Consider the following 13,825-nt stretch of genomic DNA (forward strand, 5'->3'; position numbering starts at 1 on the left):
CCTACAAGTGGAGCAGATTCAGTTTGCAGCAGAAAGGAGATTTGGTGCACGTTGTCCGTTTATGTAATATACAACTGTATTGTCTGCAAGGATCAATATGTGCACGCTCTGGATTACTAGCATGACGTAGGGGAGCTAGAAACATAGCACTGACCTATGGGATGTTGTTGTCTTTCCTGTCACAGGCTGCCCTAAAATAGTGGATTGACAGACCTGATCGGGGAGCACCCCATCCCTGTGGAATCTGTGGTCATTAACTATTCTGGTGAGGATTTCTTGAAAGGAAACCAAGGGGAAAAACGCAGAAAAGCTAACACCTGATGCCCTTGTGAAATTGTGAAAGGGTGGTGCGCAGAATCAGTATTAACATACGGACTGACATCCATGGTTTCATAGAGATGACATGTAAAGCCATGCTCTTATCCTGAACCAAGACCAGTAAACTGCCACAATGCAAGAGGTCTTATGTTTCAAAACCCTACGAAACCAGCAAGCTGTGGTTGCATTGCACTGCAAGACAGGAAAAAAGCCAAGGCTGCCGGAAGGTCTGACATTATTGTAGGTAACACCCAAGAGTCCCTAGTGTCCCAGACATAGCCCAGGTAATCTTATGGGGCATAGTACAGACTTCAATGTATTGACAGAGACCGAATGGAACAAATAGACTCAAATGTCTGCAAGTCCGCTCCAAGGAGCTCTGCGCTCAGAGACCATACAAATAGAGACAAATAACAAATTTCTCAAAACCGCAAGGTGGACGTACTTGGGCCAAAAGGAAGAATACTGCAGTGGAATTGCTTGCTGCCTATCAAGAACCTCAGATATTGTCAGTGGGTCGGTGGGGGAGGGGCGGTCAATGAGGACATAAAGATAAGCATCTTCAAGATCAGCTGCACAGATCCACTGTCCCTGTTGAAGGAGAAATCGAGTCAGCACTGGTGTCATCTTGAATTTTTCTAGGGTAACCACAGATTCTATGAAGGCACATCCACCACAGTCTTGGCGGCTTGTTTCGAGATTATTCCCAATCCCGAAAAGTCCATTCCCCTCTGGGATGGGAGAACACCCTCCACTGCAACCATATCTGTGTATTTCCAAACCTCCTGGAAGAGGCTACTTCGGACAACCTAAAGAAGAGACAGAGTGGCAAAAATCTGGAATTACGAGTCTATATTCCTTCCCTATTACCGACAGAAACCACAGGTCTTTGGAAACTATGAGAAGGTCCAAAAGCAGATGAATATGCTCACAGACCAGGGATATAATGCCAAAATAGTCCTTGTGCGGGTTCAGAAGTGTTTGAATGATCTAAAAATCTATTAGGGGACATTCACTGTTGCTTTCTTCTCTGAACGCGGGTGAGCCCGTCTAGCTGCCTTTTTCAAAAGGTATTGAAAGCCACGAAATCCACCTATGGGCCCGTGACCTGCCTTCGTCTAGGCACTTGGAACACTTTTGTTGCTTGGTCAACATTTGCTTTGTGAGCGAATTGTCACTCGAAGAGTGTAAAAGATCCACGCCATTCAACAATAGAATAGGTTCGTCATTTTGTCTTGCATGCCTGTCAGAGTTTAGATGCTCGCATCCAAGCCTGGTGATGGTATGCACATTCCTCTGTGAACTATATCAATATGGTGGACCAATGGCTCCAGCAGGCCTGAAGCTACCTGCTTAGCCTGTGGTTACAGGAATTTAGCAACATATCAGTGTTGGGCTGAGGGTGTTGAAATGAAGAGTTCCTATACATTTTACCACCTAAGGAATCCAGGAACTTCTCTTTAGGCAAGGGTCCGATGAGGCCATGGTAGAAGTTGAGCCCATGCCCTGACGTATTGCTGCTATCCCTACAGAATACTGAGCTTGCAGGTGCACAGATGGGCAATGTGTTTTCATTGGAAATAGGTCTGTGCCTGACATTGATTCTCTGTTAACTTGCCCCACCATGTGGGGATTGGCTCTAATCCCCACAGTTGGGAACATTTAGGTCTTGCCTAAATCATGCTTTTGTAAATGGTTCCTAGACATAATGTCCTCTTTATGAGACAAAACTGACGCCATTACTGCATCGTCCTTTCCTACATTGTTTCCATGAATTCAATTATGCAAATAGGTTGCTAAAATGAAGGCCCCAAATTGGGGATAACCTCCTCTCCATCTTCCGAAGCATTTAGATTGACAGCCAAGTCTGGCTAATCGCCTAGGTATCTAGTCCAGCAGTATGACACGGGGGTTGAGTGGGGTGGAATTTCACAAAAGGAACGATGTAGGATGTACAGCTTTTTGCATGTTTACAAGGTGAGGGGGGTATAGTGGGATAAGTAAGAAATTACATGCCCAGAGTCCAGCATTGAAATGTTCCCACAATAAGCTCTCTCAGTAGGCCCAATATAGGACTCCTAAAACCTAGACTTGTTCATTTGGGGACATATTGGCATCCTAAACATGGGAATGACTATATTTAAATGAAAATTATATTATTCATGAATTTAACTCATCTTCACCCATGATTACAAAAAAGTAACTTCAACAGAGATACTTGAAGGCTGGTTAAATAATGAGATCCTTTTCTTCATAAGCAAGGACTTTAATCTCAAAGGTGACAAAATATTCCATCTATCAATTGTAGGTGGAACCCACTTAGTCAAGCGGTCGTTATCCAAGAGGGATGAGCCTAAAGGATGAATACAGCAGACTAAAACCCATGGCCTGAAGCAGGGGCTTCTGCTAGCCCCGAGATTTGCTTTTGCTCAAATGTGCTGCAGTATCTGATCAAGACATGCCACTCGTGCGCCCACATAGTCCTATGAGAAACAGTGGTGATACTTTCAAACATATCTCAATCGTCCCATTGCCCCTCCCAAAACTAGCACGCGAGCTCTGACCTGATGCCTGTACAGGGATACATAATCTTGAGAGCCTTCCTCTGTGTGAGGGTTTGGCATTAGACAGTAGTTCTTCAGGCAGGTACGCCACTTTAGGGGACCTTCACCTGCCTCCGAAGGCCTTCTCTGTTGTATCCGCACAGTCAGGAAGGCGGTGTAATAATTCTTAAACTGGATCGCTTGCAACTGGAAAAGAAAACACAGTATTTAACACACTTAACTTTTCAGTTCAATAGTTACCATACAAATGAAACATGAAATCGCATACCTATTCAATTATTAAATCTCAATGTTCCGAATTCTTGCGTTAAGAGACTCTGTTGCTTCTCTTTTGTTCCATAAGTGTCATGCAAAAGCAAGCAGTGCAAATTTTTCTAAAGGTTAGGCCTATTATCAATTGAAGGAAAGGAAAAGGAAAAGGAGCTTTCATTTTTATTGCATGTGTTTATACCACGAGGTTTGCATAGTCATTTCTGCTTTGGCACTGTCCCAAAAACAACAAATCTAAAAGTTAAGTAGGTGCCAATGTTTTCCAGGTATGGCTTACACATAGATTTTAGAACGGACCATCATAGGTGGCTTTGGGCTGTAATGAGGCCTATAACTATGGTACGGTGCACGGCTTTGACAAAAAGTAAAGCAATGCTAAAATGTGCAGGCTGTAACGAAACTGAACTAGAACGGCTCTTACAGCCCACAAGTTGACCAATCGGCAAGTGTTATTCACCCACCCAGGGTTCTAATATAGCTTTATAGACCTGCAGCGAGGGCCGTACTGGGTGTTATGGTTACAAGGTATGAGAGACGATAACCACGGTGTGGCCCGAGCTGCAGGTCTATAAAGCTATTAGTAGTTTAACAAAAGCAAAAGAAATCCACATGTAGAACAATACAATATGTTTGTATTTTTCTTTACAATTTGGATAGACTTGTTCTGTGCTCAAAGAGTCCCCCCAAAAGGGGAAAAGGAACAAAATGGTAACTACGGTTTGTCAATATTTATTGATAAAACAATAAAATTCCAATCCAATATGTATACAAATAAACAAGTGAGTGGTTGAAAGAAAGAATATTTACAAAAGAAATGTTTTTAATGCTAAATGCAACAAACACTAGGTCGATAGGAAATGAAAATGTAAACAGATACAAGGAAAATGTCATTTTGGAATTAGGTAAAACAAACAACAAAAATTCAAATGATTGAGCACAAACATTCAAGGTAGTGTTAACCAACATAAAGACACATTAATTAGAGTCAAATCATCATGTGTATACCCCAGTAGTAGACCTATTCTCACTATACGGAGGTGTCAAGAGTCCTAATTTTAGGAGTCCTGATTTATTGTTGGTTATTGGAATGTAGATTACGAGAAGGCTTGTAGAGTTGCATGGAGGAGAACAGATGCAGTGTTGCCTTACCATGGATAGATTTGTGAGCCAGGAGAAGACATTTAAAACTGGCCCTGTTTTGGATCCTCGGTACGAGGAAGTAGGTGTGACGTGAGGGAATTCAAAGAGTACTAGTAGCGAAGTTAATGATATTGTTGTGAGGCCAGAAAGCATAGTTGCAGTACCCAAAGATGATGCTTGCAAAGTAATCCAGTTTAGAGAAGATAAGCATGGTTAAGAGATGCTTGGCAGTGTTAAAGGGAAGGAGGTGCCTGATTTTCCTAATATTTAGGAGGTTGAGGAGATCCGGCGTTGCAGTTTTGGAGATGAAAGTAGAGAAGGTGAGAGAAGGGCCATAGATGATGACGAGGTTTCTGACGAAGATTAGGGAAGAGTGTCAGATGGGAACTGGATAGGCAGGGGAAGAAATGAGAGAGTATTTGGCAGGAAGAAGAGCCCCTTTGTTTTGGTAGAGTTTAACATCAGAGAGTGCATTTACTTGCCTATCCACATTGCCTGGTGGCAGAAAGTTGCCTATACACAAATCTTAAAACTGTATCTACGGGGAGATGCAGTGAAAACTCAATCTGATGTCATTTTATTATCTTCTGGTTTCCTGTGACCCTTACACTAGCAAACTATCAACTATGCAATGTTCCCCACTGTGTATAATTATTGATATTCGGTTAATAAAAAAAAATTGTTCATAATGGTGGCATGTACCAACAAGGATATCATGCCGGGTAGCACAGGAACACTCAACATGTATTCAAAAGAGCAGAGAAAAAAAAAATCAAACCAAATATTGTATTCTCAAGTGGTTTGTACAGGTGAAGACAAGGGCTGTGCTAAAACAAATGTTATACAATTCATGAAAAAAAATACTCAAGAAGGTTGTGCAACTAAAGTCAAAAAGCTATGTTCTGTGCTGAAAAGGGTTGACATCTTGTTGGCAGAGCAGGACACACATCCTCCGGGGATGAGGGCTGGGAGAATCAGAGGGATCAGAGCAACACAACCGTGTTAAGTTACAGCTATAGTATAATTCAGGTTTCTGACAAATGTTCAAATATAACCGGTACAATTGACAATATCTGTCAGAATAAGCAGTCCGATGTGTCAGGGGACAGTAGTTCTTTGCATCATACAGAAACAAACATTTTGAGGATGCAGTAAGATATCAAGCTATGGTTTTACTCACATCTATGTGCTTGACTTGAGGAAAAGTGACATCAATGACAGCTACACCAGGGTGCCCAAGGTCAGTCTTCATATCTCCAACCTGCAGTGGGACAGAAGCCTTGATGTTGCAGACCACAGGTTCCTGAGACATGTTACAATCACCTACAATCATAACAGAGAACATCAAGTTCGTAAATGGAAACCTGGATCCAAGAGTCTTGATGAAAACACATTTGATCAAACACAGGTTCTCCTGCAAAGTGTGAGAAATCAGTAATTATCACCAAAGGGTACATGCATAAATGGTCTGTGTGATTACCGCTGCCCTCACACAGTCTCCTCCCCTCACCAGCGCACACACTTGCCACCATTTGGTCTCTAGTCACAAATTCCAACAGTCCCAATCGACCTACTTCCAGATTTACAGCAAACAGCCAAAGGATGTAGGCACTTGAAGTAGGCATAAGATGTGGACCACTTGGTCAGTGTGCTTAGAGACACAGCTTCACCTCACTGATGAGGCCTAGCAAGGCCGAAACACTTGTCTGGGGCTGCTGTTGGTAATCTTGTTCAGATGAGAATTGCATACGATTTCAGTGCTGGATTGCCCAGGTGGGCGTAACCAGACTGATATGCAAATGGATACTTCTCTTCTGTGTAGGTTGCAGTGAACTACAACGTGGTTTTAGACCCCCTGAGTGAGAACCTACCCATAGAACAGGTTATTTGGCCATGTTTGTTCTCGGTAGAGGTACTCCCACACCATTGTATATGTTTTAACGAAAGAAGCACTAGCGGGTGTAGAGAATAATAACTTCACTGCATCCACTAACCAACGCATTTAATGTAGGATGTGTGAAATTATGCAGTGGTTTATGAAATATGGCTTTGCCATTCATCAGATCTTTGCAAAAGTCTAACCCAACTTGAAGTAATTAAGTTGATGAGAAAAAGGTATTGTCACCAAAATGCTTTACTAGAACAACAAATGATATTCAAGGAACATAATGGCAAGGCTGATCTATCCAGGAACAATATTATCGCAAAACAAACCTAACTATTCAGGAAAAGGGTTTTTAACAGCCTCTGAAAGCAGAACAGTGAACATCATGCCATTCTAAATCTAACAAAAGCCTCCAGCAGCTGTCAGTCTGGAGTTGCCAATCTACCTTATAATTCCTCAGACATGACAGTATTTGTGCAATGGAGCCAAGAGAATTACACATTCACAGATGAACAATAAGCCTAGCTATCAAACCAATAATGAAGTACAATATAGAGGGAAGATGTGGGAAAGCTAGAAGCTCTGCAAATGCAAGGTCAAAAGCTTAAGATGTTAGTGCATTCTGAACTGAGACTAGCAATTCTGAAAGTTGGATCCTAGAAACGTTGCATTGTTGGACAAGCACTCCCTAATAAATGCAGGTATGATTAGAAGGCTATCGGTTACCAGCCAGAATTGGAAAGATTTTCTATTACCCCTTCAACACACGCCAGGTTCACATACACTCAGTGAGAGATCTGACACTATATGAAGTGATTGACAAGAACGTGAACTATTGGCCTGGAACAAAATGATCAATCTACCTGGATTTACCAGAAGCAGTGGTTACCTGAGAGGAAAAACTTCAAAAAGGAAAGGAAACCAGTGTGGAGTTCTAGTTAAAAACTAGCATACTCATTCCAGCAGTAGTGAGCATATTTCTGAAAACATGTGTCAGGTTCACTTTTTAAATGATCTTATGCAGAATACACATTTATTTATTCAATGTAGGTATTATAAGCTTCATGTAAGAAAAAAGCATGGTCTGCCTTTAAGATATACACAGGTCTAGTAATGCTTGCATTCTAACTGCTTTATAGTCGGTACATATCTTAAATATCGGGGTTGGGGGGTCATGGGTGTGAGTGGAGTTTACTTACCCCTTCATAGAATGTTTTCCCCACTTATCTTCAAAAAATTAAGTTGAGTTTATTATTATTATTTTAAAAAAAAACAAAGGTTCATGAAATGGTGCATCCAATTAATATCGCTCAAGGGTGGCTGACTGGTCCAAGATTCGCCATATTGGACCTAGGCTCATGACAATTGCCTCTGTGAAACACTCAACCCGTGCCATGGCAATGGTCAGTAATATATCTCACCCTAGTGGCGTAGTCTGGCTGCAACGTGAGACGAGGAAGGCAGACCATATGTCTGAGGAGGAATAAATTGTGGAGTGGCAGCAATGGCTGTGAGAAGGGACGGCATCTGCAGGGGAAGAGAAATGTAATTGGTGCATTGGACAAGGGGTGGGATATTTGGTTTTGTCAAATCTGTGCGCCATTCATTTGCACTAATCCAAAGCATTGATTGCCTTCCCGCAGATTTGCACTACACTTGACGCTGGTGCAAGGCAAGGTTTTGCATGAGTGTTAGTGCTGGTACAGTGAAGCAGAGGCCTCACCACTACTGCTGTTACTTCCACTGCTTACATTGATGGAAATGTCATTCCACCAGTGCTTAGAACAGCCATATCTGGTCATTCCCCCGTGGGAATAATTGTCATTGCACCTGCAGGCTAGAATTGCGTGGTCAAGGTAAACTCAGTGAACAGATTACTACTCTCGTTTTGGCCAGAGCCAACACGAAGACATATGGGGTCCTGTGCCAGTGTTTCCACTTGTGTCAACCCCGACATTGCACCGGGGTGAAAACCGGTCAACTGTAGTGACTTCGGTAATACTGCCAGCAGGGCAACGTTTGAGTATATCACGATTCTCCTTTCACACTTCAGAGCTTTAAAGTTGATACTTTTTTTCCCTCTTTATTTAGTATTATTACATAAACAATACAATCAATACATCATTGAGTAGAATAATGAAATAACCAAGCTTATCTATGCAACTAATAATAGTAAAACACAAATCATAAGCACATTCCCTACCCGCCCTTGAGACTCAATAAATAAGACACAGCACAAACTACATAAAATCACAGGACAACACAAAAGAAACTCCCCCTCCCCTCATCACCCATCCCCCCTAAATCAGCAAATACTAATAACTACACTATCTAACCTACCTTTACCCATAAAGGTCATTCAAGTTTCCCCATCTTTCCAAATATTCACCCTCTTGATTGAATCTGGTTCATTGAGATTTTTCAAAATGTGAAAGTACATGCATAGCTATCAACCAATTCTCAAGTTGTGGCTTTTTTCTAGTCTTCCACACCTTCAGTATTTGTTTGGTTGCCATCAACAAAGCTCTTTCAATCCAATACGAAGAGTTACAAGCATCTTCACATCTACCCTCGCTTGAAAGAAAAAGGACAGCCATAGCAGTTCGTGGAAAGGAGATATTTACCACAACATCATTTCTATCTAATATTTCTTTCCAGAAGTCTACCACCATTCTACAATCCCATAGCATATGCAATACATTTCCCTTCATATGTTGACAGCCCCAACAAAGATCATTATCCAACAAACCAAATACACACATCCTCTGAGGTGTCCAGTATATGCGACCTAAAACTCTATGGATAAAGCACAATTTCAAATCCATCTTAACCTTTACTGCTACCTTCCATGCATGATCCCATACTTTCACTGAAAGGTCTCTTCCCATATCCGATATCCAGGCTAGACGTAGCTTCTCCCATGACTCCTTTCTGTATCTCTCATCTGGCATTAGCTTAATATAAGTTGATACCCTACGAGGTGGAGTATCGAACCAATAACATATTGGGGTTTTTGTTCATCGGACCGTCTAACATCTGTTGCCTTTCAATCATTAACTGCTCTAAAGATGTAGATCTACCAACTTCTCTTTTGCCCAGACCATATCGCTCCACTAGGTCAACCAAGGAAACCATTTTCTCATCCAGCCATATATCCTCAATTTATATAATACCCCTATTAGTCCAGCTTCAATGTAACATTTTGTTGTCAATTTGCAACCCTATGTTGAGCCAAATAGATCGTTCTCCGTACATAAACAAATCGTGTCCACATCCCAGGATCCATTCTACCAATGAGGTTCTTGTCACAGCTACTGATTCCAATGTTACCCCCGGATTAGGCAACCTCCCAAAAGAATATAAACTTTCTAAAGAAAATGGTTTAAGGTTCTCTCTTTCCATAGCAAGCCAGAAAGGTCTTCCTCTCAAAATAATAAGAAGCCTTTTTGATTAAAAATCCTCTATAGTATTTTTCCAGCACCGGATATTCAAAACCCCCCCTCTCTAACTTACCGAATCATGATAAAACGAGGAATTCTTGTTTTTTTTTACCCACACCCCATAAAAAGTCAATATTCTGTCAATGCGTTTAAGCCCTTTTTTGGTAAATTTTACCGGGAGCGATTGTATATGCATCAGTGCATTTGATAGGTTTTTTTCAGCCTTTCCTCTAACGAGCAACAAGGACGGTAGCCAAGGTCCTGTGTACTTTTGGAGCCTCAGTGATCTAAGTTTTGGAGGTGACGGCGTGGACAGGGACCCTTCCTCCCAAGCTCTGATCTCGAGCCCTGCCCTGTGTGCGGGAGGCAGAATTTATGTGAGGCGTCTAGCCTGGTGGCTGGTGTCCGGTGCGGCGGATCCGCTTGTGTTAGCAGTGGAGCTGCTGAGCATTTGCGCCTGTGCTACATCGGAAAACATAGGAAAACAGGCAAGGGATGGAAGGGGTGCAAGGGAAGCCGTGGCTGCCTAAAACTGAGGTGAAAGTAAAAGCGAGCTACTGAACTCCTAACCAACGTTATAAACTTGAAACTGTTAGCTGCTTATTCCTTATTACGCACCCAGGGACTGTGGGGGTTGCGCTTTGGCTTCCTCTTTGACCTGGGTTGGATTTATTTTACATTTATCTTATATTAAAAAAAATCAATCTGGCGACCTGAAGGAAGAAGTTGGGTGCATATTCAGAGACGGTGGGGTACCCCAAGCAGTGGTTGCCCTATGATCTGGATTGTGCATCAAGGATAATTGCAGCTTAGTCTTCATTTCTACCCACTGGCTGAATATGACTCATATACTGCTTGTTGGGCGGTGGATTTGGCCGTGTGAGCTTGGCTAGGCTTTGGGGGACTAGAGCACTAAGGTGAACGTTTCTGTCCCAACGTTCTGGAAACTCTATTAGCTCGATCTAACAGAATCCGCTCAGGGCTACGTAGCCAAATGGGTCACAAATTACCAGCAGGAAGTTGTACTATTACGGCGATGGTGGAACAGACTGGGGGTTCCTAAATGCTGAGTACTGCACATAGAGTCTTACCACCAGTCTCAACGTCACTCTGTACATTTTCACCACCATCCACCGTGGGGGGGGGGGGTCCAGGACGGGACGTGGGCTCTGTCAACATCAATGCTCAGCTAGTCCCACAACTGACCCTAAATCTGGATGATCAATTTAATCCAGGCCTTCCACCTCCTATTTTGGTCGGTCAAATTGATAGGCATTCTATTAATAGGAGGGTACTCCTAAGTAACATTGTAAATACACGCCGGATTCAGCTAAAAACACCAAGGGATATCCCAGGGATTCTGCCGATATCGGGGCAAAGGGTCATGGACCATTATTTCATTAAGTCTGTAGCAACCAGCACAGAAGTGAAATCTCTACCGGCACTTAAAGGAAAAGCGGTGTTGGATGACTCTTATGAATTCGCAGCCTTATTTTGGATGTCCAAAAGACCTGACAGACATTAGCGCAATTGAACTTGCTGATCAGGTAGTGGAACAATTGGCTCTGTGTGATCAAACCGAAAGTGTGGTGCAACAAACCTGTGATGCGTAGCTTCAGGACTCGCCAACTGCATTAACTAACTTAATTGATAAGTATGACATTGGCTATGATCAAGCAGTACATGCTCAGTCTCAACTTGATGGTTCGGGGGCATTTGGTGCTGAGTGTGACTCCCCGGCTCGTCGCCATACTTTAAGGGAGATTAATGAGCCTATATGACCGACTCATCCTACAGTTTCTGTATTGAACATGGTTTTGAGTTCATATGTTGCACTATACGACAATATCTGGGCTGAGTTAAAGTCTACTAATGCAATGATGTCTGAGGTAAATAGCAAATTGGAGGGAATTGGGTTTGAACTGCGCCTTGGAACAATTGGAGTGGGACAAAGATGAGAATGGGGTTGTGCGGGTAGAAGAGCATAACTAATCATTGTTGGAAGTACCATGGAAATTATAAAAATTTCAGATTCTAATCCCTGGGGAGGGTCCATCACTATGTTCTACTTTTCCGTTGAAGCCAAGAGTGGAGCGAACATCAATTAGCTGCACAGTGAAAGCTTCAAATGGGCACTGCATTCATACTGAACTAATGAACCTTTCTTAAATGAGGGTGGTGCCGCAGTGTCGGGAGGGGTGCTACCGGATGTGACTATCTCCATGGAAGAGAGCCCAGAACCTAAATCAAACAATGTGAAAAAAATGAAATTGGTGAAGCAGAAACCTGTGGTTTGAAGGAATGTTATTCTTAGCGCTAGAGCTGCTCATAAATCCTTATTTAGACCCAGGCTATCCCCAGTTACTGATTATGGGACAGCGACTTTAGCGGTACCAGCTAAGGTCATGTGGGTTCATTCCATGGTACAAACTGACCCCGACCCTCTGGCTGTCCATTTGGAGGCAGACCTAAATACTGCTCGGGGGGAAACTACTGCCCCCTAACCCAATCCCTCTTGCTATGGGTAAATCGGAGGGGGTACAGCTAACATACCTAAGAGGGGGCACATGTGGTGTCATTGGGGAAATCGGCAGTGACCCAGCGCTGAGCAGTAGTGGGGGGGGGGTCCTGTCGTATTGTTTCCAATGGCTGCTATGACTGGCCAGTTTGAATCAATATGTGGTCCAAGAGAGGGGGCGTCCACTTCGGCCCAACCTATTGTAACGGCTGGGGGCAGTCAGCCTGTCCCTGGAGGGGGCAGAGTAGAAGCCCAAGTGGACACAGTGGTGGGGTAGACTGGTAAATGCCCACCCTCTGTGAGCATTGTGTGGGAGCTTTGCTGAATGGGGCGGGATGTGGAAGTGGGAATTCTCGGCTTGAATGGCCTCAGGAGTAAAGGCTCTATTACAACGCCTACACACACTGACAAGACAGGCGCAAAGGGATGGTTTTGGTGATCAGTTCCCATCAGTATGGGACTCCTGTAATATAATACGGAACCCACTAGTGTCTGATGCCCGGGGTGTTAAGGCTAGGGTGGCTTTAGGCATTAGGGGGAAGGATAAGCACGCCAGTCAGGAGACTAACCGAATTGAAATGACTAACTAGTATGCTGGGCCTGATTACCAGGTATGTCTGAATCGCTCCAATGTCCTGTTGATATTTTCTGAAATTCCAACATTGGCATTGTTGGGCTCACCTGACATTGAGAGAGTGGCTTTCACCAATAGAAACAATCCAGATACATGTATTATTTATCTGAACTCCTCATTAGTTAAGGAATTGATCCTAACACAACTAGAAGGACTACTAAACTTAGGGTTTGATGTTAAGCAGATGGAGGTGGAGCAGTCAGAACCTCGTTACATCAGCCATAAGCAGAGTATTGTGTTCCCCCGGGTGGACAGCGAGAGGGCGGGTGTGGTATGTGGTATTGAGAAGGGTCTGGAAAAAGAAATAGATTGGGCCACTATCATCTCCTCTCTGCCGCAGAAACTGGTCCCATAAACGACTAAGTATGGCAGGTACTGAGTGGCAAAATGTCCCCCTTTACCAACCCTAAATGTTGGGCCAATCTAAGAGAGGCTAACTGTATTTGCCTACAAGAAACATGGATGACCTTAATTCCTATTCTAGACGGTTATAAAATCCATACCCAATCAGCCAAAGAGTGCGGGGGTGGGAGGGTTCAAGGCCCTCAGGGTGTTCCTGGAGTGTATCTTATTCCCCAGGATGGTTGTCTGAACTTTCTGATAGTCAAAATATATTGGCACAAAAGGTATTTCATTGGTAGATGCCTGTGTGGAGAAGGTGTGCCATGTTATTGAGGACTGGTCTGGGAGGTTTTTAAATGGTAGAATCTTAGTGGTGGGAGATTTAAATGCGGACTGCGGATTCCATATAAATCCCTGGGATCAGGATGAGGTCTACCTGAAACATCCTGATAGCCTTGGGAAGTGGCAATTTGCGAGAATAGGGTATGCAGGATTGGGCTCTCTGGGCTTGCAGCCTTTAGTGGGGGAAAAGTCGCATAACTTGAGGAGTCTGAATGGCACACCTGGTACAGGGGGAATAGCTCCTCGCTTTTGGATTAAATCTATTTAGAATCGTTGTGCGTCGTTTACAGTGGTAAAGTACGACTGGAGCGACCACTGTATTTTAACGGCAACCTTCGATTTGATATTAAATGTTAGAGCATTCCGGTCCCA

The 13,825-nt window shown here is 43.2% G+C and overlaps 1 protein-coding gene across 1 annotated transcript in view; it reads right to left on the reverse strand.

Moving 5' to 3' along the window:
• NICN1 (nicolin 1, tubulin polyglutamylase complex subunit) overlaps positions 1-13,825 on the reverse strand; it is a 333,601-nt gene that overhangs the window by 129,850 nt on the left and 189,926 nt on the right. Inside the window, exons 2-3 of the mRNA XM_069644172.1 lie at positions 5,473-5,615; positions 2,883-3,068 (exon numbers count right to left, since the gene is read on the reverse strand). Of these exons, the coding sequence (XP_069500273.1) occupies positions 2,883-3,068; positions 5,473-5,604 (318 nt within the window). The 5' untranslated portion in view covers positions 5,605-5,615. The remainder of the gene's footprint in view (positions 1-2,882; positions 3,069-5,472; positions 5,616-13,825) is intronic.

Source organism: Ambystoma mexicanum, chromosome 2p (genome assembly GCF_040938575.1).
Source record: "Ambystoma mexicanum isolate Mex_15411 chromosome 2p, UKY_AmexF1_1, whole genome shotgun sequence".
NCBI classification, from domain to species: domain Eukaryota; kingdom Metazoa; phylum Chordata; class Amphibia; order Caudata; family Ambystomatidae; genus Ambystoma; species Ambystoma mexicanum.